The 25,080-nt window shown below is 46.4% G+C and overlaps 1 protein-coding gene across 4 annotated transcripts in view; it reads left to right on the top strand.

Annotated features, from left to right (window-relative positions):
- Nucleotides 1-14,061: 14,061 nt before the first annotated feature.
- Nucleotides 14,062-25,080, top strand: part of LOC136573282 (shootin-1-like) — a 37,131-nt gene continuing 26,112 nt past the window's right edge. For 2 of the 4 annotated variants that reach the window (XM_066574578.1, XM_066574579.1), the window contains exons 1-8: nt 14,062-14,193; nt 16,980-17,023; nt 17,667-17,706; nt 17,957-18,078; nt 18,270-18,429; nt 19,639-19,736; nt 20,182-20,263; nt 22,437-22,531. In XM_066574578.1, coding sequence (XP_066430675.1) covers nt 14,118-14,193; nt 16,980-17,023; nt 17,667-17,706; nt 17,957-18,078; nt 18,270-18,429; nt 19,639-19,736; nt 20,182-20,263; nt 22,437-22,531 — 717 coding nt within the window. In that variant the 5' untranslated portion in view covers nt 14,062-14,117. Of the gene's footprint in view, nt 14,194-16,979; nt 17,024-17,486; nt 17,517-17,666; nt 17,707-17,956; nt 18,079-18,269; nt 18,430-19,638; nt 19,737-20,181; nt 20,264-22,436; nt 22,532-25,080 lie in introns of those variants that run through there. The other 2 variants (XM_066574580.1, XM_066574581.1) reach the window with 2 other exon arrangements.

The raw sequence follows: 25,080 nt of genomic DNA on the forward strand, positions 1-25,080 counted from the left end.
GAAGTTATTCACTTACCTGTTCCGTTGCTAGCGTCCCCGTCTCCATGGTGCCGTCTAATTTTCAGCGTCTAATCGCCCGATTAGACGCGCTTGCGCAGTCCGGTCTTCTTCTTTTCTCAATGGGGCCGCTCGTGCTGGAGAGCTGCTCCTCGTAGCTCTGCCCCGTCACGTGTGCCGATTCCAGCCAATCAGGAGGCTGGAATCGGCAATGGACCGCACAGAAGACCTGCGGTCCACCGAGGGTGAAGATCCCGGCGGCCATCTTCGCAAGGTAGGTAAGAAGTCACCGGAGCGCGGGGATTCGGGTAAGTACTATCCGTTTTTTTTTTTTTACCCCTGCATCGGGTTTGTCTCGCGCCGGACGGGGGGGCTATTGAAAAAAAAAAAACCCGTTTCGGCGCGGGACAACCCCTTTAACAAAGCAAGCAACAAAACTACAGTTATCTCTCAATCCCCCAGGCTCCCTACTGCATGAACCCAAAACAGCCATTTTAGAAGTCATTCCCCTCTGCAGCCAAAGCAACACTAATCCTTGATATGAAAGACAAAAGTAAGTGCTCCATTTCCAACTCTCGTGTTGCTGGAAGAGTCATGGCTTCAGTAAGAAGGAGAACTTAAAGCCATTTGCCACCTTCTTCATCCTGCCCTCTATCAGACCATCATGCTGTACTGACTGGAACGGTGATCTCTTTGGTGTGCTTATATGGTGTAGTTTGTGTAAATTTACAGTTTATTATTTGTAGCGCACTGGAAACCAGAAGTCTGGCATCATCATGAGCAGCTGCTCACCCATCCCTGATGATTGACAGCCTTGTCCCTAATACTGTGCATAGAGGGAAAGCTGTTTTCAGCAATAGATGGGCAGGCGGAACCCACTGCTCATGAATACGCCAAGATCCAAGCTCACAGCAAACTATGTTTAGCTAAACTACACGATGTTCACACATACAAGACACACTGTTGGGTAGTTGAAATCAAACTGCCCGATTCTTATTTGCCCTATCATCTGATGTTGATGGGGAGTCAGGAGGCTCCTGTACAGATTAGGGGATTGGCCGGTTCTGTGATATACATCAAATGTCTATGGCCACCCTCATAGCAGGTGCAGAAGTGGCAGGCCCTGGTGCATGGGTGTTCTTTCCACTCTACCCCACAAGAAGACACCAGTATTATAAATGGCACATGATAGGCAGAGAGCTCTTCCACTCTTCCAGCCCAAGAGCTTTACGTTACACCTCTCTTGACAGTTTTTGCATGTCTTTGGCCAGCTTTGGGTCTGGCGTCTTCCTACGTTCTTGGTTTTAGAAACATGATTTTTGTTCTTGATTTATTTTTTCATTTTCATTTCTTCTTGAGTGTTCTTCCGTTTTGACGAATCTTTCATTTCTCCTTTGATCTCTATTTTCTGATCTCCTGTAAAGCACAACCCTTGAGAGGTTTCACAGTCACTCATCCTAAGACACAAACACAAAGTAACAAGCCCACCAAGTGAAAGAAAAAACACCTTTTAAGCAATAATGAACTTTTTGTAAATTAGTTAAAAGGGATTAACAGTCTGAGGGAAAGTGCAACGGAAGGCCCGGGGCAGAGTCCACTTCCCCAGGATCAAGTTCGGCTTACGGGTGTTGTAGTCTTTGGGGAGCTCAGGGGCCTACCTGCAGTTTGGGTCTTAGAGTCCTCCAAGGGGAACCTGGTGTTCACGTCATCGACCCAAGATCAGTGCCCCTGCCACCACTATGACTTTCGCTGTTGGTAATTAGTACTCCTTACCGTCCCACTCCTGTAAGAAGTAACATCCATCATCAAACCTAACGGGTTTTATGCAGTTTATGTGAGTGCTTGGTTTTCTCCCTGGGCACTGGGGTGGTACAATCAGTGGACCTCAGTGGAACGTCCCCACCTTGCTAATTCTTAGGCCTTAGGCCATCAGAGACACTCACTATGTACTTACAATAACTCTATCCTAACTCACTCTACCAGGGAAGGAGCACTGTCCTCCAATAAATACCACACTCTGGTTGCCAGGGCAATAGGGATAATTTAGCATGTTGCACCAGCCATGGGATGTCCTTACTCGCTCCCAGGGGGCACAGTATTTAGAAAAAAATGTTATCAACAGTATTTAAAGGAACAATACATACAAAAAAATGTTCATATGCTATGCAACACCTTCTTACAAATTTCCTTAACTTTAGAGACATGGTGCGTTATGGCCATAAGTGGTGGCCGGCTGTACCTCTCCCCACCTTCCCCCATTGCTGCTTATGGCTGCAGGCACCCTCCAAGTGTTCTGTGCAACAGACAAAGGACTTTTTGCACCCACAGTATAGGCAGACCCCTCAAACATTTCTGTAGCAAGAGTTTAGGTGAACTCCTCAAACTTTTCTCTAGCAAGTGTATAGGCGGATCCCTCAAACATCTCATTAAATCAGTTATGGTTGCTTTCATTGCTCCAAAGACAGGATGAACCACAAAGAGGTTCCACAGGCCAAACATGGCGCAGTTGCATCCCCCCAGGACCTTGGCCTCTGACCACAACCTCAGCAATCGTGGACATAAAGCGGACTCGGATGCTAGTAATGCTGTAAACGTCTCATTAATTCAGTTACGCTTCTTTTCATTGGTCCAAACCAGTGTCTCAGATAACTGTGGTAACACAAGAGCAAATACATGTCGACCAGCGCTGATCCCCAGACCCCAAGCAGGAGGAGGAGGTGGCATAATAAGGCCGAGAAACCATGACCGAGGTAGGACCTGCAATACTCTGTGTGGGAAGTGGGAGTGGGAAGTGGGAGTTTCACCCCGCCAAGGACCTCGGCCTCTGCCCACACTTCTGCCCAATTCATTCTGTGTAGGTATCACATAGCAGAACACCACAATGGGACAGCCTTCTGCGCCCCACCCAAGTCATTCAGTGTATTTGTGCCAAATAGATAAAACACTGCAATAGGAAATTTTTGTGAACCCACGGTATAGGCGAGCCCCTCAAACCTTTCTGTAGCAAGAGTATAGACGGACCCCTCAAACATTTCTGTAGCAAGTATATAGGCGGACCACTGAAAACTTTCTGTAGCAAGTGTATAGGCGGACCCCTCAAACTTCTCATTAAATCAGTTATGGTTGCTTTCATCGCTCCAAAGACTGGATGAACAACGAAGAGGTTCCACAGGCCAAACCTGGCACAGTTGCCTTCCCCCCCTCCCCCAGCACCTCGGCCCCTGCCCACACCATCAGCAATCGTAGGCCTAAAGCGGACTCGGATGCTAGTACTGCTGTGAACATCTCATTAATTCAGTTACGCTTCTTTTGATTGGTCCAAACCAGTGTCTCAGATAACTGTGCTAAGACGAGAGATAATACATGTCGACAGATACATAGAGGTCCGGCAGCACTCAAACACAGCTTTCCCAAATGGGTGAGGTAGATATTTGCGCAGCCACCAGTCAGTGGGATCATGAACCTCCAATCCCGGGTCAATCCATAACAGTAAGGCAGAGGCTGCAGCATCAAAGGTGTAGAATAAAGTTTAAAATCCTTTTATTGCTTCCATATAGTAAAAAGCAACGTTTTGACTACATGTCTTTTTCAAGCCAGGCTTGAAAAAGACATGTAGTCGAAATGTTGCCTTTTAATATATGTCGACTAACGCAGATCCCCAGACTCCAAGCAGGAGGAGGAAGTGGCATAATAAGCCCGAGAAACCATGACCGCGATAGGACCTGCAATACTCTGTGTGGGAAGTGTGTGAGCGGGCCCTGGGTCAGGCTCGGTCCCAGCCTCCACCTTGTGTGACCCAAGGTGCCGTAAGTTACATAGCTATGGGAAATCCATGTGTCCCCACACAATTCATTCTGCGTATGTGTCAAATAGCTGAACAATGCAATGGGAAAGCTGTCTGCACTCTGCGCCCTACCCAAGTCATTCAGTGTATTTGTGCCAGATAGTTAAAACACTGCAATGGGAAAGGTTTGTGCACCCACAGCATAGGCGAGCCCCTGCAACCCAGCGACAGTATTAAATATGAAGAAATCAGAGTTCCCACACATGGCAGAGTTTCACCCCGCCGAGGACCCCGGCCTCTGCCCACACTTCAGCCCAATTTATTCTTTGTATGCGTCAGATAGCTGAACACCGCAATGGGAAAGCCTTCTGCGCCCTACCCAAGTCATTCAGTATATTTGTGCCAGATAGCTAAAACACCGCAATGGGAAATCTTTGTCCACCCACAGTATAGGCGAACCCCTCAAACCTTTCTGTATCAAGTGTATAGGCGAAGGTCTCAAACCTTCCTCTAGCAAGAGTATAGGCGAACCCCCTCAAACCTTTCAGTAGCAAGTGTACAGGCGAACCCCTCAAACTTTTCTGCAGCAAGTGTATAGGCGGACCCCTGAAACATTTCAGTACCAAGAGTATAGGCGAACACCTGAAAAAATTTGTTTGTCAAGAGTTTAGGCGAAGGCCGAAAAAATTAGTTGTCCAAGTTACCCCTGAAAAATTACTTAACCCCGAGGGCAGGTGAAGCCCATAAACATTTTTTAAAGATACAGTTTGTTGTTGCTTAATTTGTAACAGAGCCTGGGGGCAGCCCTCCGAAAACATTGGTTTTAACAGAGCCTTTTGGCCCACAGAAAAATTGGCGGTTCAGCGTGATGACATGTTGCTTGAGGAGGAGGAGTAATAATATCCGAGAGGAATAGACCAACCTACTTCTCACCTTTTTTTGGGGTGATAGAGGATGCATATTTCTCCCGTTGCAGCTAAAAGAATCTTTAGGATCCGCTGCTTTCCACCGGTGGAGAAGAGAAGTCTGGGGAAATCCAGCCTTTGTTCATCTTTATGAGTATAAGCATGTCGGCGCTGGCAGTTGACAGGTGGGTATGCTTATCCGTGATGATCCCCCCAGCTGTACTAAACACCCTTTCTTACAAGACGCTAGCGACAGGGCAGGCCAGCACCTCCAGGGCGTACAGCGCAAGTTCGTGCCACATGTCCAGCTTTGACACCCAATAGTTGTATGGAGCAGAGGCATCACGGAGGACGGTGGTATGATCAGCTATGTACTCCCTCACCATCTTTTTACAGTGCTTCCTCTGACTCAGCCTTGACTGGGGAGTGGTGACACAGTCTTTTCTGGGGAGCCATTAAACTGGCAAAGGCCTTGAAGAGTGTTCCCCTGCCTGCGTTGGACATGCTGCCTGATCCCCGCTCCTCCCCTGCTAGTTGGCCCTCTGAACTGCGTCTTCTGCCACTAGCACTGTCAGATGGGAACTTTAGCATCACCTTTTCCACCAGGGCCCTGTAGTATTGCATCACTCTCGTACCCCTTTCCTCTTTGAGAATGAGAGAAGAAAAGTTCTCCTTATATCGTGGGTGAAGAAAGGTGTACACCCAGTAATCTGTGTTGGCCAGAATGCATCTAACGCGAGGGTCACGGGAAAGGCAGCCTAACATGAAGTCTTCCATGTGTGCCAGAGTCCCAGTACACAACACATAGCTGTCCTCACTAGGAGGATGACTTTCATGATCCTCCTCCTCTTCCTCCTCCTCCTCTTCAGCACATACACGCTGAACAGATGAGAGGCAAGCAGCATGGGTACCCTCTGCAGTGTGGCCAGCAGTCTCTTCCCCCTCCTCCTCCTCCTCTTCCCCCATTGTCACACACGACCATGTCCGGTTGGAGGCTCAGCAGCGAAAGCCAGAGGTCAGTCTGCTCTGTCAGACCCTGTAACAGCTCGGGGGCCGTGTGCCTCTTGCCACCTAAGATGATTAGTTTCAGCACAGCTTGCTGACGCTTTCCCACCACTGTGCTGCCATCCTGCGCGCTACCGACATGTTCCCACATCTTAATTGAGAGGTGGAGGTGGCGGAGGAGGAGGAGGGGGGAGGGCTTTGGAGGAGGTGGCATAATACGTCGCAGAAACCAGCACCGAGGTAGGACCCGCTATCCTCGGTGTGGGTAGCTTGTGAGCGGTCCCAGGCTCTGACTCGGTCCCCGCCTCCACCAAGTTCACCCAATGTGCTGTCAGAGAGATATAGTGGCCCTGCCCACCAGTACTTTTCCACGTGTCCGTCGTTAAGTGGACCTTCCCAGTAATTGCGTTGGTGAGGGCATGGTTTATGTTGCGGGAGACGTGCTGGTGTAGGGCGGGAACGGCACACCAGGAAAAATAGTGGCAACTGGGGACCGAGTAGCGCGGCACCACCTCCGCCAACATCATGTTTTTGAAAGCCTCTGTTTCCACAAGCCTGTACGGCAGCATCTCCAGGCTGATTAATTTGGCAATGTGCACGTTTAAAGCTTGTGCATGCTGGTGGGTGGCGGCGTATTTCCGCTTTCGCTCCAACGGTAGTATTAGAGACATTGCTGGATGGAGTGGAGGACCATTGAGGTGAGAGTGTGGGTGCAGACTGGGAGGCGCTCGTGCCTGTGTCCTGGGAGGGGGACTGGATCTGTGGCATGTTATGGCACAGGGGAAGAGGCAGTGGTGTGACCCGGAGTCGGTGAATGGCCTTCGTCCCACCTAGTGGGGTGCTTGGCCATCATATGCCTGCGCATGCTGGTGGTGTTGAGGCTGGTACTGGTGGCTCCCCGGCTGATCTTGGTGCGCCACAGTTTGCCCACCACTGTTCATCGGTCGTCCGCGCTCTCACTAAAAAACATCCACACCTTTGAACACCTAGCCCTCTGCACGGAGACTTGCCGCGAGAGGGTGCTGTGGGAAACAGTTGGGGGATTCTTTGCTCTGGACATGCCTCTCCCCCTGGTCACCCCACTGCCTCTTCCAACCTGTCCTGCTGCTGCACTTGCCTCCCCCTTTGAAGCCCTGTCCTCAGTAGGCTTAGCAAACCAGGTGGGGTCAGTCACCACATCGTCCAGCTGCTCTTCCCCCGAATCCTCTGTGCGCTCCTCCCTCGGACTTACTGCCCTTACTACTACCTCACTGACAGGCAATTGTGTCTCATCATCCTCATCCACAAAAAGCTCTTGAGACAGTTGCCGGAAGTCTCCAGCCTCATCACCCGGACTCCGGGAACTTTCCAAAGGTTGGGCATCGGTCACGACAAGTGGGTGAGGAACCGTTTTTTCCCACTCATGGCAGGGAACCGAGAACAGTTCCTGGGAGTCTGCCTGCTCAGAATATGTCATTTTCATAGAGTGATGAGGCTGGGAGGAAGGAGGAGCAGCAGCCAGGGGATTCAGAGGTGCAGTCCCTAGGCCGGGAGTAGTGGACTGCGTGGAAGACTGGGGGTTCGACACATTGCTGGACGCGTTATCTGCCATCCACGACAGGACCTGCTCGCACTGCTCTGCTTGTAATAAAGGTCTACCACGCGGACCCGCAAATTGTGATATGAAGCTGGGGAGCTCACAGAGACTTGTAAATAAGAGAGGCTGTATGGAGTGGCAGAAAACTATTAACCCAGTGGATAGTGCTGATTACTGCGGCTACCTCAACCCTCCCAAGTAAAGGGTATTGTGAGACACTCTGCACAGGGGCAGAAAGCTATAAAGCCAGTGAATAGTGCTGATAACTGCAGCTACTTCACCCAACACAGAGAATGGTATCTGTGAAATGCTCAGCAGGGGCCCCCGGGAATATGAGCGTACTATTTAGCGATGAGACCTCTGCCTAATGCACTGCACACAGAGAGCCGTATAGCTGAAATGCTCTGCAGTGGCCCAGGGAATATTAGCGTACTGTTTAGCAATGAGCCCTCTGCCTAAGGCACTGCTCACATAAAACAGTAAAGCTGAAATGCTCTGCAGTGGCCCAGGAAATATTAGAGTACCGTTTAGCGATGAGACCTCTGCGTAATGCACTGCAGACTGAGAATGGTATAGCTGAAATGCTCTGCACAGGCCTGGATGCTTTTAAAAAAAATGGTGAACAACTGCTCCCAGCCAGCCACAACAGTAATGCACATGGTCAGATGTAGCCCTAAGAAGGACTGTTGGGGTTCTTGATGACAGGATCCTACGCTAACACTGTCCCTATATCAGCAGCAGCACTTTCCCTAATCTCTGCATGTGTGAGGTGAGCCGAAGGCAGGACCAGTTTAAGTACTCGGCGGTCACCTGATCTCGCCAGCCACTCACTGCAGGGGGGTGAGATAGGGCTGGCACGTCACAGCAGGAAGTGGTAATGCCTTTCCCGCATGTCTATTGGCTAGAAAATGGCGCTAAACATGCAGGGAAGGAAATGCGATTGACTCGAGTACCGCGTGGTGTTCGTCTCGAGTAACGAGCATCTCGAGTACCCTAATACTGGAACGAGTAGCAAGCTCGGACCAGTGTGCTCGCTTATCTCTACTGTCTATGTCTTGCCTGATTGCTGCCTGCCCTTACCCCCGGCTCGATTTACCATATTGCAAGAACTCTGCTTATTATTCATTGCCCTTGACTTAATTACCAGTTGGGCGAATGGTTTACCGGCCAGGTGGCAACCCTTAGCAGGGCCAGGCTTTAGGGGGCGGCCGGTGTGGCTATAATGAGAGCTGATGTCGGTGTTTATCTGACATGTGGAAGTGCTGTCAGATGAAACTAAGGTATTACCAGGTTCTGGTAGAGGGGCGCACAATTTGCATAGACTGGGGTGTAAAAACAGGAATGTAAGAATATATGCCCTTATATGCTTTTGTTAATTTCCTAAAACAAGGGTACGGCTCTGCTATCTAATCTTGTTACAAGGGCAACTTTACGACCTTCCCTTTATTTCTCTAAAGAGTCACTTCCCGAATTCCATCTACTATTATCTTGCACGGGACTAAACACTGCACAGTTGTTGACTTACTGCTAGATTTTTGTAAGTTAACTCTTCTTTGAAAAAAGTTATTGCCCCCTTCCAGTTGCGCTCAATCAGAGATTGTTGATCTTTCACCTCACCCCATTCACTGCTTTTCAAGCTCCATTTAGACAGGACGAGTGTCAGGCAAACGATGGCCACCCCTCGTCACCGCATACACTCGCTGTGGTGCTGCTGCACAGGAACTAGTATCGCTGGCTCACTCACAGAGCGGCCAGCAGGGGGCGGGGAGGCTGCAGGAGATTTCTCTCCTCGCGCTCCCCCGCCCTTCTCCATTGGCTTAACATAGCGGCCGTTCAGTACTGAACGGCTGCTATTTACACTGAGTGATCAGCTCATCGCCCTTCGTTTCTGCAGCATATAGCGCTGGACGATGAGCTGATCGAGCAGTGTAACCAGCAGTCGGTCAGTACTGAACAGCCGCTATGTTATGTCAATGGAGAGAGGCAGGGGAGCGGGGAGTGAAATCTCCTGCAGCCGCCCCACTGAGAATCAGCGATTCTAGCTCCCGTGCAGCAGCACCGCAGCGGGTATGTGCGTGGACGAGGGGCGGCAATCATTTGCACGACATTCGTCCCGTCTAAATGGAGCTTTAGGGTGGAGCGGATTTTTGGGTTGGTAATATGGCTTGTCAAGTGACGCTCGCCACTGATCTTACATGTGGCAGATCATCACTAGTAAGGGGACGAACTGTTAATATGATGATTCATCCCCCAAACCGTTTGCATTTCCCGGCTCGCTCCCCGCGGCACAAGGGGACGCGGCTGCCAAAGAACAAGCATCTTTCTGCCTGCACTAACAATGCAATCCCTTGACCAACAAGCGTTTACCGATCGCAGACGTGTTCACATGGGACATTGATCAGGAACAAACATTGGTTTGCTCTATTGTTGGCCCATGTAAAGGGACTCTTCAGTGCACTGCATTGGTGGCAGACCATTAAGGCCCAGCGACGTATATAGCAGTTGTCGCTGCAGATTACCTGCAGGGGTCAGCAGTGACAGCTTAGAGAAGAACGCAACCCAGGCCGTTTAACATTTGTATCCCAGATGTTGGCCCCACAAGTAGCCACAATCCAGGGGCTGATGACTAATATATGGGGCAATCTGTGTTAGGGACAATCTGTAATTGGACTTGGGTTAGATGGTACCTTGTGCTGAATTTGTTTTTGCCAGAACCAAGCTCATCTAATATAAATGCGCCTCCATGCTTCTTCTTGCCCCACACTTTGCTGTAACTTTGGTGGATGGTGTTGGGGTTATTAGATGACAAACACGCTCACCGCTGCCGGAACATCATCACATGTGAGTGTAATACAGTCAGGGACTGTCAGGCGGGTTGGAAGTTACAATGTTATGTCTATGGGTGGCGCTGCTGTGCTTCAGGAATGCGCTGGAATGAGTGAAGCGTTGCTAAGCAACACTGCATACACTGCTAAGCTGCAACATACACTGCCCAACGAACAGCGATAGAGAGAGAGAGAGGCAGAGAAAGAGCGATAGAGAGACAGTGAGAGAAAGAGCAATAGAGAGAGACAGCGATAGAGAGACAGAGTGACAGAGCCATAGAGAGATAGCAATAGAAACAGAGAGCAATGGAGACAGAGAACGAAAGAGAGATAGCGATAGAGACACAGGGAGAGAGAGAGACAGAGGCAGAGAGTGATAGAGGCACAGAGCAATAGACAGAGAGCAAAAGAGAGACACGTTGAGAGAGTGATAGAGAGACAGAGAGAGAGGAGAGAGAAAGACAGAGAGAAAGAACAATAAAGAGACAGAGTGAGAGAGCAATAGAGAGGGAGAGAAAGAGCGATAGAGAGACACAGAGAGAGAGACAGCGATGGAGAGACAGAGAGAGACAGACAAACAAACAGAGAGAAAGAGCAATAGAGGGACAGAGAGCGATAGAGAGAAACAGTGAAGAAAAGAGCGATAGAAACAGAGAGAGAGTGATAGACAGACAGAGAGAGAGCACAATAGTGACAGATAGATAGAGCAATAGAGAGAGAGACAGAGAGAGCAATAAAGAAACAGACAGAGAGTGATAGAGAAAGAATGAGAGCAGTAGAGAGAGACAGACAGAAAGAGAGAACAATAGAGAGACAGAGATAGCGAAAGAGAGACAGAGAGAGGGCAATAGAGAGACAGAGAAACACAGAGAGAGAGCATAGAGAGAGCGATAGAGAGGCAAATATAGGGAAAAAGGAATAGAGAGACAGAGAGAAACAGACAGAGAAAGACCGATAGACAAACAGAATGAGAGCGATAGACAGAGAGAGCAATAGAAAGACAGAGAGAGAGAGCGATAGGAGAACCAGAGAAGGCGATAGAGAGACATAGAGAGAGAGAGAGTGATAGGAGAACCAGAGAAGGCGATAGAGAGACATAGAGAGAGCGATAGAGAGACGGAGAGAGCAATAGAGACAGAAAGAGAGAGCGAGAGACAGACAGAGACAGAAAGAGAACAAAAGAGACACAGAGAGAGACAGAGCGATACTAAGAAAGAAAGAGAGACAGACAGAAACAGACAGAGAGAGAGAGAGACAAACAATGAAAGAGACAGATAGAGAGAGGCAGACAGAGAGAGACAGACAGACAGACCAGAACTAAGTTCAGTACCTAAATACAGCACCAGAACCAAGTTCAGTATATAAATACAGAACCAAGCACATAGCAAAAATACAGATGCACAGCCATGTTCATAACATAAATACAGCACCGGAACCAAGCTCATAAAATAGATACAGTACCAGAATCAAGCTCAGTACATAAATACAGCTCCAGAGCTCAAGTTCACGACATAAGTACAGCACCAAAACCAAGCTTATAATATAAATCCACAAAAATGAAGTTCACCAAAACCAAGCTCACAACATACATACAGCACCAGAACCAAGACCATAACATAAGTACAGCACAAGGTCCACGATCATAGCATAAATAGAGTAGCACAACTAAGCGATTATGTTGCAGGCACTGATGGGCTGATAGCAGTACCTTGAAGCATCAGAGGGAGGAAACAGAGTCAGGAGGAAGATGATTTATGTAGCTACACAAGATGCTGCCACACTGAGGACGAAGATCATCTGGCCAGGCGGACCTAAAGGGGAAGATCACCCCAGTCTACATCCTCCTAGTGCTCCCCCCTACAACCTGGTGGCCGTCACCCTGTACAACCGCACGGGTTGCATGTAGCCAGCCATGTGTACGTATTCCAATGTATTATGGCAAAAAAGCGAGAAGTTGCCAAGTTGGACAAAAAGGAACTCAGTTTAATAAAATAAGATAACTGACCAATCCTTCAAAAAGTAAATATTAAGCCAAAATGATCCCCTTTAGTAACAGCATGTAACATAAATGTAAAAGGTGTTTCAGATTGTTCAAAGAGCACAAAAAATAAACAATAGTGGAAAACTTTGCATTTTGCTCATAAGAGAAAAAAATACAATTCCATGTAAAATACACCCAAAGTACAAAAAACAAGACCTCATGCATCAATGTCACAAAATAAATCTACTTCCATCTCTCATGTGTGAGGCATTCCCATCTCAGGAATCCGATTTCAATGTGTTCTAAACCACAAACCAATGCCCTCACCCAGGAGATGTTTATTTCTAGAATGCTCCGTTCTCCAGATCCTGCAGATATTGATTCCTCTGGTTGTTTACTGCTTGTTGCCAAGGAGACAGACCAGTACTTCTATGGAAATAGCAGAGCATGGCGGTAGCTGGTGGCCGGGACGGGAGCTTGTGCGCTGGCCCTCCTGAGATCCCGGCCATCAGATTTATATGTCGGCCTCCTCTGCTATCTCCTTCCATAGAAGATATGGACTGTTACCCTGACAACAAACAGAGGAGACAATATCTGCAATATCTGGCTGTCAGTAGTCAGCTACGTCACTACCTTATAAAGATGTATTGCAGGTTTAATCCTACTAGTGGGCACCATAAAGAGGTGTATTGGTGACCACTAAGGGGTTAGATAAAGCAAACTAGACCAAACAGTTATGGAACACCCACACTACCCATGTGGAGCAGCTCCCCTAACAGCTCCAAACTGTTCTGCAAAAATACTAATCCCCCATCAATGCACAATAGCAGAGTTATGGGTTGTTCATCAGTAATTTGCACCTTTGCCCTTCCCCTATATACTCGTAGCGTCTTGCCTCACTCATGCTCTTGTGAACTGCTGTTTCTACCTGCCCTTCTACCTTTGTATCAGTCAGTATGGAACCATGGAGTCTAGATCATGTGAGGTCATTATCCCCCTCTACTCTTCCTTAGTCAGACCTCATCTGGAATACTGGGTCCAGTTCTGGGCACCCCACTTTAAAACATCAACAAACTGGAGCAAGTTCAGAGAAGAGTTACCATGATGGTGAGCGGTCTGCAAATCATGTCCTATGAGGAACGGTTAAAGGATCTGGGAATGTTTAGCAGAAGAGAAGGCTGAGAGGAGACTTAATAGCTGTCTACAAATATCTGAAGGGCTGTCACAGTGCAGAGGGATCAGCCCTATTCTCATCTGCACAAGGAAAGACTAGAAGCAATGGGATGAACCTGAAAGGGAGGAGACACAGATTACATATTAGACAGTGATGGGATCGATGAGTGGAACAGGTTACCACAGGAGGTGGGGAGTTCTCCTTCAATGGAAGTCTTTAAACAACGACTGGACAGATATTTGTCTGGGATGATTTAGTGATCCTGCACTGAGCAGGGGGTTGGACCCGATGACCCCGGAGGACCTGATGACCCGATGACCCCGGGAGGACCCGATGACACCAGAGGTCCCGATGACACCGGAGGACCCTTCCAACTCTACCAGTCTAGGATTCTATTCTATGATCAACTGTCATTTGTATCCCCTCTTTTGAGAGACTATGGGGACCACAGCCATCCTGTGTAAAGTCACGCTAGTTACACCTCACGATTCCCGAGTCATCTTTTCTTCTACTATCAACTAATCCTGGAAGCGATTAAGTAAATGATGGATCCTTTTGTCAGATAACAAAAATTATTGATTTTTTTTTTTTTTATTTTACAGATTTTTTAAGTACGGCAAAAACAATGTAAATATGTGAAGGAAAGGGACTGAAGTGGAAATAAGAAGGCGGATTAAGTAAGACAAGTCTCTTCACACTGAAGTCATATGGTCCCCGTAGCAGGAAGTCAGCGCTCCTTCTCCTCGCCCGTCTGCATTAGAGAAGTGATAAGCTCTGCACATGCCGGAGAGGGAGCCGGGTTTCATTTCCCTTATAGTATAAATATAAATCTTAGTTCCTTCTCTTACTATTAGTTTCCCCCATCAGAACATGGCGGAGGCTGCAGTGGAGCCGGACGCTGACATCGATATCTCCAGTATAGAAGATGAGATCCGCCGGCTCACAGGTGATGCTACTATCAGGGGGTCCGCAGGTGTAGGACCCTCCTCTGGGTTATACTCAGTGGGAAAGGTAACAGCCCAGTCAGGTTATAGGTCTGTGTTACACAGTATGGTATATATGTGTAATAGTGTACAGTACATATAGTAGGGGGCATATAATAATATATGTATATAACTAGGTATATAGTAATCTATATATAATAATGTATGTATAACTATGTGTAGTAGAGGCTATAGTAATGTATGTATGTATAATAATATGTGTATTGCCATGTATAATAGGGGGTATATTGTAACATGCATGCACACTCTTTGTCAAATTAAATCTGGCCCCCAGAAGAAGTTGTCATTTTGCTTTAAACCTCGGCATGCAGTTTCATCTCAGGCAGATCTGTAAATGTTGAGAGTTGTAGTGATTAGATGGACGGTCTTGTCACCGGAGGCCTAAACATGGTTCCTCCCTTGGCCTATAAAAGGCTCTCAGAGGCTCCTTGTGTGTAGTGGCCTATTCTTCTGCTTGTATAGAGCTTGTTGACCACTAGATGCCTCTATGACACAGAGAAGAGGTGTCACCTCGTTACCAGAGTCTGAGAGGGGCGCATTATTGGGATGTGAGAAGCTGGATGGTCGTATTGATGAATTATCCCCCACTGTCCATTCTAATTTGACTGTAAGGAGGTGTTGGGACCAGTGGATGTGTGAGGGCACACAAGGTGACCGGGCTCAGGACACCCCCTAGAGACCACCAGTAGAGAGGACCATCTGACCAGACTGTTAGGAGGTGTTGGGACCAGTGGATGGGGCCACACAAGGTGACCGCACTCAGGACGCCCCCTACAGACCACCAGTAGAGAGGAGCGTCTGTCTAGACTGTTAGGGGATGTTGGGACCAGTGGATGAAGGCACACCACATGACCAGGCACAGGATGCCCCAACAGACCACTAGTAGAGAGGTGCATCTGACCAGACTGTTAGGAGGTGTTGGGACCAGTGCATGGGGGTACATAAGGTGACCGGGCTCAGGACGTCCCTTACAGACCACCAGTAGAAAGGAACTTCTGACCAGACTGTTAGGAGGTGTTGGGACCAGTGCATGGGGGCACACAAGGTGACTGGGCTCAGGATGCCCCGAGAGACCACCAGTAGAGAGGAGCGTCTGACCAGACTGTTAGGAAGTGTTGGGACCAATGGATGTGTGAGGGCACACAAGGTGACCGGGCTCAGGACACCCCCTAGAGACCACCAGTAGAGAGGACCATCTGACCAGACTGTTAGGAGGTGTTGGGACCAGTGGATGGGGGCACACAAGGTGACCGCACTCAGGACGCCCCCTACAGACCACCAGTAGAGAGGAGCGTCTGTCTAGACTGTTAGGGGATGTTGGGACCAGTGGATGAAGGCACACCACGTGACCAGGCACAGTATGCCCCAACAGACCACTAGTAGAGAGGTGCATCTGACCAGACTGTTAGGAGGTGTTGGGACCAGTGCATGGTGGCACACAAGGTAACTGGGCTCAGGGCGCCCCCTACAGACCACCAGTAGAGAGGAGCGTCTGTCTAGACTGTTAGGGGATGTTGGGACCAGTGGATGAAGGCACACCACGTGACCAGGCACAGGATGCTCCAACAGACCACTAGTAGAGAGGTTCATCTGACCAGGCTGTTAGGGGGTGTTGGGACCAGTGCATGGGGGTACATAAGGTGACCGGGCTCAGGACGTCCCTTACAGACCACCAGTAGAAAGGAACTTCTGACCAGACTGTTAGGAGGTGTTGGGACCAGTGCATGGGGGCACACAAGGTGACTGGGCTCAGGATGCCCCGAGAGACCACCAGTAGAGAGGAGCGTCTGACCAGACTGTTAGGAAGTGTTGGGACCAATGGATGTGTGAGGGCACACAAGGTGACCGGGCTCAGGACGCCCCCTACAGACCACCAGTAGAGAGGAGCGTCTGATTGTCCGACAAGCACCAGCTCCAACTGTTTCATTGTCTGCCATCCAGAGACAGGGGGAGCCATCATTACACCCCTGTGTCTTTTGAAACCATTTCCAGGAGCTTGCCTGAAGGATATTTTGTCTTCTGGTGCCCATTGCATGTACAGCCTCAGACACCCACTGTCACCTCTGTTTATAGCAGTCCAGTTTCACCATTCAGAGGTCACTGCAGAGGGGAACCGGGTTGTCTTCAGCAATGAATCGAGATGTAGTTTTGGCGCCGATGATGGCCATGTTCCTGTCTGGAGACCTCCGATGAGTGCCTCAATCCTGCCTTTGCTATGGAGGGGCACACTGACCCCTACTGGTGTGATGGTCTGTGGGGGGCCATCGAGTACGACAGTCGGTCACCCCTAGAAGTGGTACCAGGGACAATGACAGCTCAGCGATATGTTCAGGACATCCTGCAGTCACATGTGTTCCTCTCATGGCGGCTTCCAGCAGGATAATACTCGGCCACACACACAAGGGGGTCACAGAAGCCCCCACAACATTGTCATGCTTCCGTGGCTGGCCAGATAGAGTAATATATGTACACACAGTAATGTATGTATAACTGTGTATAGTGTGGTTGTATAGTAGACAACTAATTATGTAAGAACAGCTTCAGCCTTTATCTGAAAGAGGGCGCCACCCTGACACTGATCTGCTCCACCAGGGTAAGAGAGCATACAGGACCTAGTTGTTACCCTCTGGATGGTCCCCTAACAATGAGGCGCCAGTATGGAGATGCCGAACATAGGTCAATGCTACACACTTGGTAATTGTTGGTTTACTCTTTCTTCATCATCCAGATCTCCAACTATCCAGCAGTTCTGAATCGGACATCATCAGCGAGGTAATTACTGAAATACATGGCCTCCCCCATAATGTACAGTCAGCCATATCCTACTCTCTGCCCTACAAACTATCTGCATTTAATACATTCTGGGTTGTCTATGAGGGCTGCTGACATCAGAATGAAGAGGTGGAGTTATTTGGGAGTGCTGATGACATCACTATGAGAAGAAGGAGTTATCTGGGAGTACTGGTGACAGCACTATGAGAATTAGGAGTTATCTGGGAGTTTTGGTGACATCACTACGAGAAGGAGGAGTTATCTGGGAAGGCTGGTGACATCAGTAGTAGTAGAAAGGAGAAGGATGGTGACTTCAGTGTGAGGGGGCAGAGTTTACTGGAGGTGGCTAGTGACATCATAGTAAAGGGGCTGAATGATCTGGGAGAGGGGCTGGTGACATCAGTATGAGGAGGTGGAGTTATCTGTGAGGAGTAGTAACATCAGAGAAGGGCCAAGGTGGTTTGAGCAGGGATAGTAATATCAGAATACAAAGGTAATGTTACAGGAGGACAGCTGGTACCATCAGTCTGAGGGTGTGTCCTGATTTGACCTATTTTTGGTGATAAGGCCCTGGCAGATATGTCATTATATGCTAATCGGCCATAGTGATAAAAGTTTTATTCTGCCTTATCTTCTTTCCCAGGATGAAGATGGTCAGAAGCAGCTCCAGGAACTTGATGAACGTAAGTGTAGACCAGTGAACCTCGGGGCTATCATAATTCTGATGTGGGTGGAGTCTAGAAGTGACTCTTCACACTCATGGGTATCCCAAAAACATCCACCGCAATATCTCATTGCCATGTGAAGCATTATGTAAGGGTCTACTCAATGGGGAAGGCCATGAAGAGGTTTGAGGGAGCAGCTGTGGTTGGGTGATAGCAGGACATCTACCTCTAGATGATACGTGTTTTTACTGTTAAATGTTTTCCACAGTATCCCAGCAGCTTCTGAATGAATTCACAATACTGGAAGCCGAGTATGAGACTGAGCTATCACTCAAGGAGCGAGCTGAGGAGCCTGTGACTCAGGTCAATAACAGACAACCAGAATTACAGGTCAAAAAGAAAAAAACAAATCTGAGATAAAAAAAAATAGAAAATCCACATCTATACTTTGTTGAATTTCCCTGCAGCACCCCCGCAGGGAAAGTGAAGTATTGCACAGTCCAGTCTATTCACATGAATGGACAAGCCAGATCATGCAGAACAAGAGATGTTCTTTGTAACTGCTCTCTTTGGGATTACAGGCACGGGAAGAGAATGAGAAACTGAACTCGATCGACACTCCAACTATTATTCCAATGCCGTATGAACCGCCAGACAGGGTCCGGTCTTTGGTTACCGATGACCACTGCGTGACAGAGGAGGAATCAGGTTCTTCTCATGTAGACCAGCGAATAATTAAAGGTAAAGTCTGGAGAGATGTGCAACATTCACTCTTCCATCCCTAAGCATTGTAAGGCCGGAGGATGACTCATGGAGCTCCAGTTACTGGCTCAAATGCTGTCTCCTCACCTGACCTTACCTGTTTACCTGCAGTCTTCTCACCTGACCTTACCTGTTTGTCTTCTCACAGATACACAGGGCGATAACAATGAATATAATGCACATACCTCATTAACATAATTACCCTCCCATTCCCCCACGTCTACACACACACAGAGTACTTCTACTATATTGTCAGAGGTCTAATAATTACGGGAATGGACTAGTATGGCATAACAACCAAATCCTTATATACAAAAAGGTGTCTTGGTGACAACTCACTCCTTAAAAAGTATCTGCTCCTTATAAAAGTATGTTTGCTCCCTTTTTAAAAAGTAAATATGCCCCTAAAAGCATTTGCGCCCCTTGGAAATTATATGTGCCTCTGCTAAAATATATGTGCAAGCGTTTATGTCCTCTTCTTGAAAAGTATGTGTGACCCCCTAAAAAATGTACATCCCCCCCCCAAAAAAAATATACATATATCTGTGTTCCTGAAAAGTACATATACCCCGTTCTTGGAAAGTATCTCTCAAAAAAAAAATTGTGTGCCTCAAGAAAAAAGTATGTATGTCCCCAAAAAGTATGTGTTCCCCTGAAAATCATATGTGTCCCCAGAAAATCGGGGCCCACTTAAATAGTATGTGGGCCCCAAAAGTATGTGAGCCCCTCCCCGAAAAGTATATGTGTCACCCCCAAAAAGTACAGTGTGCCCTTTGAAAAGGATATCTGCCACTGGAAAAGTATGTGTGCCCACTGTAAAATATATGCCACCCCAAAAAAATGTATGTGCAAAATATGTGGCTTTTTTGTAATTATTTTTAAATGGGTGGGTGAGGCTTCACTATAGGGGGCGTGTCCATGCCTACTACATCATGAACACCAAAAGTTGGCGTACATCATAGCAGAAACCTTGCTTGGTGTTGGGGCAGGTCTCCATCTGCCGGAGGTAAAAACATACATCATGATAAGCCACGCCCCAAATCACATCCTCAAACCTCGTCCCCTTTTAGCTTGGCTGGTATTTTTTGGTGACGAAAGGTGGAAACCCTACACAGAGGTCTATGGTGGGAGGAGCCCGGTACTTACCGTCTGATGTGTTCGTGTTCTCAGTATTTTTTTCCTTTCTAGATTTGATGGAGAAGATCCAGAAATTGTCAGAAGAACATGAACAAATTGAATCTGAGCTTCACAAACGAAGAATACAGACAATGAGGCTACACAAGGAGGTGAGAAGACGACGGAGATTTTAAATCGGTGCCAGATAAATAAATAATAGTGTGGAACTTCTGTCTGATTACATGTCATTATATCAGTGATGTCATCAGCAGTAGTCGGGGCTGTGACTACCTCTCAAACGTGACATAAGGGCTGGTTGTCAGCAGTAATAGATGATGTCACTGTAGTATAAGGTGTGCAGATTTCATGTCTGATAACATGTCATTATATCAGTGATGTCATCAGCAGTGGGTGGGGCTGTGACTACCCTTCACACATGATATAGGGGCTGGTTGTCAGCAGTAATAGCCATACTATAAGGTGTGTGCATGTCATCTACATATGGATTGTAATGTCTATTGGTGACACTAGGGACACATTCAATTAACAAGGAGAAGGATTTGTAAATTCCGGGTTGTCACATTTTTTTTTGTCATTTATAAACTTTTCTTGCAGCTTGAGGATGAGCGGCAACAAAAAGAAGCCATATGTGCAAAGTTTGAAAAAAGAGAAAATAAGTTCTTAAAGTTGAATAGAGGTAAGAAACGTGGAGCTCAGTGACAGGCATATGTATGTGATCTGTGGCCGTCCTCAGGGATGGACCTGCCATACATCTTGTATCTCGGGGGGTGATGTAGACTTTGGGTTTGGAAACTTAATACCCTATTGGTCCGGTGGGTTAATGAGGGCGCGGCGAGGTGTCGTCTACAGTGACACCACAGAACAAGCCTTGTAACATGACTAAGCAGAGAAGCCAAACCAGAGTCTTCTCTAGAAGGAATAGATCCCTGGTTTGGCTTCTATTGACCTGTTGATTGGTCAGACATTGACTTATAGAGAAGTCACCTTCCAATAGGTGGAACTGTGAAGAGACTTTTCCATAACTTATTTGCATACCTTTTTCCCAAGAAGCATTGTATGACCCATATAAGACTACCTACGCAAACTTGGAGCTCTCCTCAAGGAGCAACTTTATCTCCCCAGCCAGATGTGTGCACAGAACTCATGGGGTCCCATAGCCAAACTCAGAATGGGGCCACACATGGCTACCTGTACCCTCACCCACTCACTAAACCTTTAGGCCTCTTTCACATGGGCTACAAAATCTTGCTACAAAATGCATGTATGTGAAGCCCATGGTTTCCAATGGGTTCTTCCACACGAGAATGCCTGCGACATTGCGAGACTACAAGATCGTGGCATGCTATAGAAAGCAGCGATTTGCAATTTTTTGTAGCCCATGTTTCCCTATGGAGCCTTTCTATGTGTTGCACTGCATGGCACGAAAAAAGGCTTGTTCTGCGGTGCAATGCAACTTTTACTTCCCTGAAGCTCTCCGGCAGACTTGCTTGAAGTTCTCCTGCAGAGCTTCCTGGTCGGAACTTTGAAAGTCCCCGCCTCCAGGAAGCTCTGACTCTAACTGGTTCTCGAACATGCAGCTCAGCCAATCAATGAATGACTGTGATTGGTTCTCGAGTGCTGGCTCAGCCAATCAGAGACAGAGCTTCCTGGAGGCGGAGAATTTCAAAGTCCCGACCAGGAAGCACTGCAGGACAACTTCAAGCAACTGCCGGGAGCTTCAGAGAACATGCGCTGGAGATGACAGCGACGGAAAGGTGATGTATTCCTTTTTTTTATGCAGCTAGGGCTTATTTTTGGGATAGGGCTTATATTTCAAGCCACCCACCCACGTCCTCCGAAAATCAATGCACGTGGTGCTATAAAGTAGAGCGACATTGTAGCACCATGTGTTTGTAGCGACACAAAATTGAGATATCGCAAATCCATTAGACCTCATGGTCACTTATCATAAAGTGGGTTGTGCCATAATTGCAATAGGGGATAACCAGAAGATCAATTGGGGTTGGCGGCTAATTGTCGGGAAGCCCATGCCAAGTTGTGGGCCGCAGTGGTTCTGTGTGTATTGCCACTCCATTCACTTCAATGCTACTGCTGCAGATGGCTGGTTTAGGGGCCGTCCACACTGGCCATTCGTGAAACGCACGTTATTTGCAAAAAAAAGACATGAAAATTAAACATTTACCAAAACCCTAGGGTAAAATGGTTTAAACTATGCAAATATATGGCGTTTAGCCTGGCATATGTCTCTGCGTATTTATTTTTTTTGTGGAATTGAAGGACAGCCGCTACTTTTTTCTGTCCAGCAAAAACGTGTGGAAATATGAATGTTCTGTTGTAATATTGCAGTCAATGGAAAGGTATGGCTGTGTGTTACCAGGCGCTTAACGAATACGTTTTTTTGTGAAGAGGAGGGAAAAAAAGTATTGAACTATGAAGCTTTATCCGTTTTTCTTATAGAAAATGGATGAAAACATATACAAAGCCTAGGATTTCAAAAATGTAAATGTTCACTCAGAATGCATGTTTTACAGGTTTTTTCATACCTGTTTCTTGGCAGTACGGACAGACCCTTACAGTGCTTGGCCATATATGTATCTCTGGTGCTCCCATTAAAGTGAATGGAGAGGCGGTGCACACTTTGGGATGTGCTGAGGCCCTCTGTGCTGGATCACTGAGGACCTCAGTGGTTGGACCCCCACTATGCCTGTAGTTAGAGAATAACGTACATTTGTAGCACAACCCCTTTAAATCACCCGAGACCGGTAGAGACCAGTGGTGGGCGACCTTCCAAACAGCAACATCTGCCAAACGCAGTACCATAAGTATCTTACTCTCTGTTTTTGGCTTAGTGTCACTTGCGGTCACACGGGAATACGCCGACACCCTGGACCAGCTACAACTCGAGCAAAGCCTAAGATACGAGGCGGAATCCTACGCAAGCCAGGTATAGTGATGTGATCGACGCCTATTAAAGTGGTTGGGGAGGAGGGGGTCTTACTCTGGATGAAGATTGCAGCATAATAAACTGAACTGGAAGGACTGGGGTGGGGTCAGCCGTACACAGTATGTTCTTGTATGCTATACAGTTACTATGTTCCCAAGCCCCTAATGATAATGAACCAGGGCCAAAAGGGGAAAAACAGGTTGGTGGTACAACAGATGGGGGGGCTCCAGGAGGCATCTTGTAGAACTGGATGAGGGGGTCTTCCTAAACTCAAGTGAGTTATTGAACTGGTGAGAAAAAAAGTCAGTTTACTGCTGGATAAGCTGCACTGGCGAACCCCAATAACTGCTAAGGCGTTACTTCGTCGATATTTAGGTGATGGGATCTTCGCTTGGGTTCTTATGCAAGGAAAATTAGTACGTGATCCAGAAACCGCTGCTTAAAGGTAATGACTTCCATCTGCGCAAAAATAGCAGAAACGCATCTCTCATCTATTTCTTTTGTCTACTGAAAAAATTCATAACAACAAGATACCTTATTAACTGTAATTCTTTGGAAAAAAACCCTCAAGATATTGCCATGAGGGCTGCAACATGTCTGTGTACATGCCTATAACTGCAGCACACACGGGTAGATTGAGCCTGAAAAATACAAATAATTACTACTCATCTATACAATCTGTAACTAAACATATTTTACTTACTCACATGCCACAAAATAACTACTATAATAATGCCCCCTATGTACAAGAATATAACCACTATAATACTACCCCCTGTGTACAGGAATATAAGTACTATAATACTGCTCCCTATGTACAAGAATATAACTACTATAATACTGCCTCCTATGTACAAGAATATAACTACTATAATACTGCCCCCTATGTACAGGAATATAACTACTATAATACTGCTCCTATGTACAAGAATATAACTACTATAATACCGCCCCCCTGTGTAAAAGAATATAACTACTATAATACTGCCCCCCCTATGTACAAGAATATAACTACTATAATACTGCCCCCTGTGCAAAAGAATATGACTACTATAATACTGCCCCCTATGTACAAGAATATAACTACTATAATACTGCTCCTATATACAAGAATATAACTACTATAATACTGCCCCCTATGTACAAGAATATAACTACTATAATACTGCTCCTATATACAAGAATATAACTACTATAATACTGTCCCCTATGTACAAGAATATAACTACTATAATACTGCTCCTATGTACTAGAATATAACTACTATAATACTGCTCCTATGTACAAGAATATAACTACTATAATACTGCCCCCTATGTACAAGAATATAACTACTATAATACAGCCCATATGTACAAGAATATAACTACTATAATACTGCTCCCTCTGTACCAGAATATAATTACTATAATACTGCTCCTATGTACAAGAATATAACTACTATAATACTGCCCCCTATGTACAAGAATATAACTACTATAATACTGCCCCCTATGTACAAGAATATAACTACTATAATACTGCCCCCTATGTACAAGAATATAACTACTATAATACTGCCCCTATGTACAAGAATATAACTACTATAATACTGCCCCTATGTACAAGAATATAACTACTATAATACTGCTCCTATGTACAAGAATATAACTACTATAATACTGCTCCTATGTACAAGAATATAACTACTATAATACTGCCCCCTATGTACAAGAATATAACTACTATAATACTGTCCACTATGCACAAGAATATAACTACTATAATACTGCCTCCTATGTACAAGAATATAGCTACTATAATACTGTCCCCTATGTACAAGAGTATAACTAGTATAATACTGCTCCTATGTACAAGAATATAACTACTATAATACTGCCCCCTATGTACAAGAATATAACTACTATAATACTGCCCCTATATGCAAGAATATAACTACTATAATACTGCCCCCTATGTACAAGAATATAACTACTATAATACTGCTCCTATGTACAAGAATATAACTACTATAATACTGTCCCCTATGTACAAGAATATAACTACTATAATACTGCCCCCTATGTACAGGAATATAACTACTATAATACTGCCCCTATGTACAAGAAAATAACTACTATAATACTGCTCCGCTGTACAAGAATATAACTACTATAATACTGTCCCCTATGTACAAGTGTATAACTACTATAATACTGCCCCCTCTGTACAAGAATATAACTACTATAATACTGCTCCTATGTACAAGAAAATAACTACTATAATACTGCTCCGCTGTACAAGAATATAACTACTATAATACTGTCCCCTATGTACAAGTGTATAACTACTATAATACTGCTCCTATGTACAAGAATATAACTACTATAATACTGCCCCTTATGTACAAGAATATAACTACTATAATACTGCCCCTATATGCAAAAATATAACTACTATAATACTGCCCCCTATGTACAAGTATATAGCTACTATAATACTGCCCCCTATGTACAAGATTATAGCTACTATAATACTGCCTCCTGTATACAAGTATATAACTACTATAA

This window comes from Eleutherodactylus coqui, chromosome 7 (genome assembly GCF_035609145.1).
Source record: "Eleutherodactylus coqui strain aEleCoq1 chromosome 7, aEleCoq1.hap1, whole genome shotgun sequence".
In the NCBI taxonomy this organism is placed as follows: domain Eukaryota; kingdom Metazoa; phylum Chordata; class Amphibia; order Anura; family Eleutherodactylidae; genus Eleutherodactylus; species Eleutherodactylus coqui.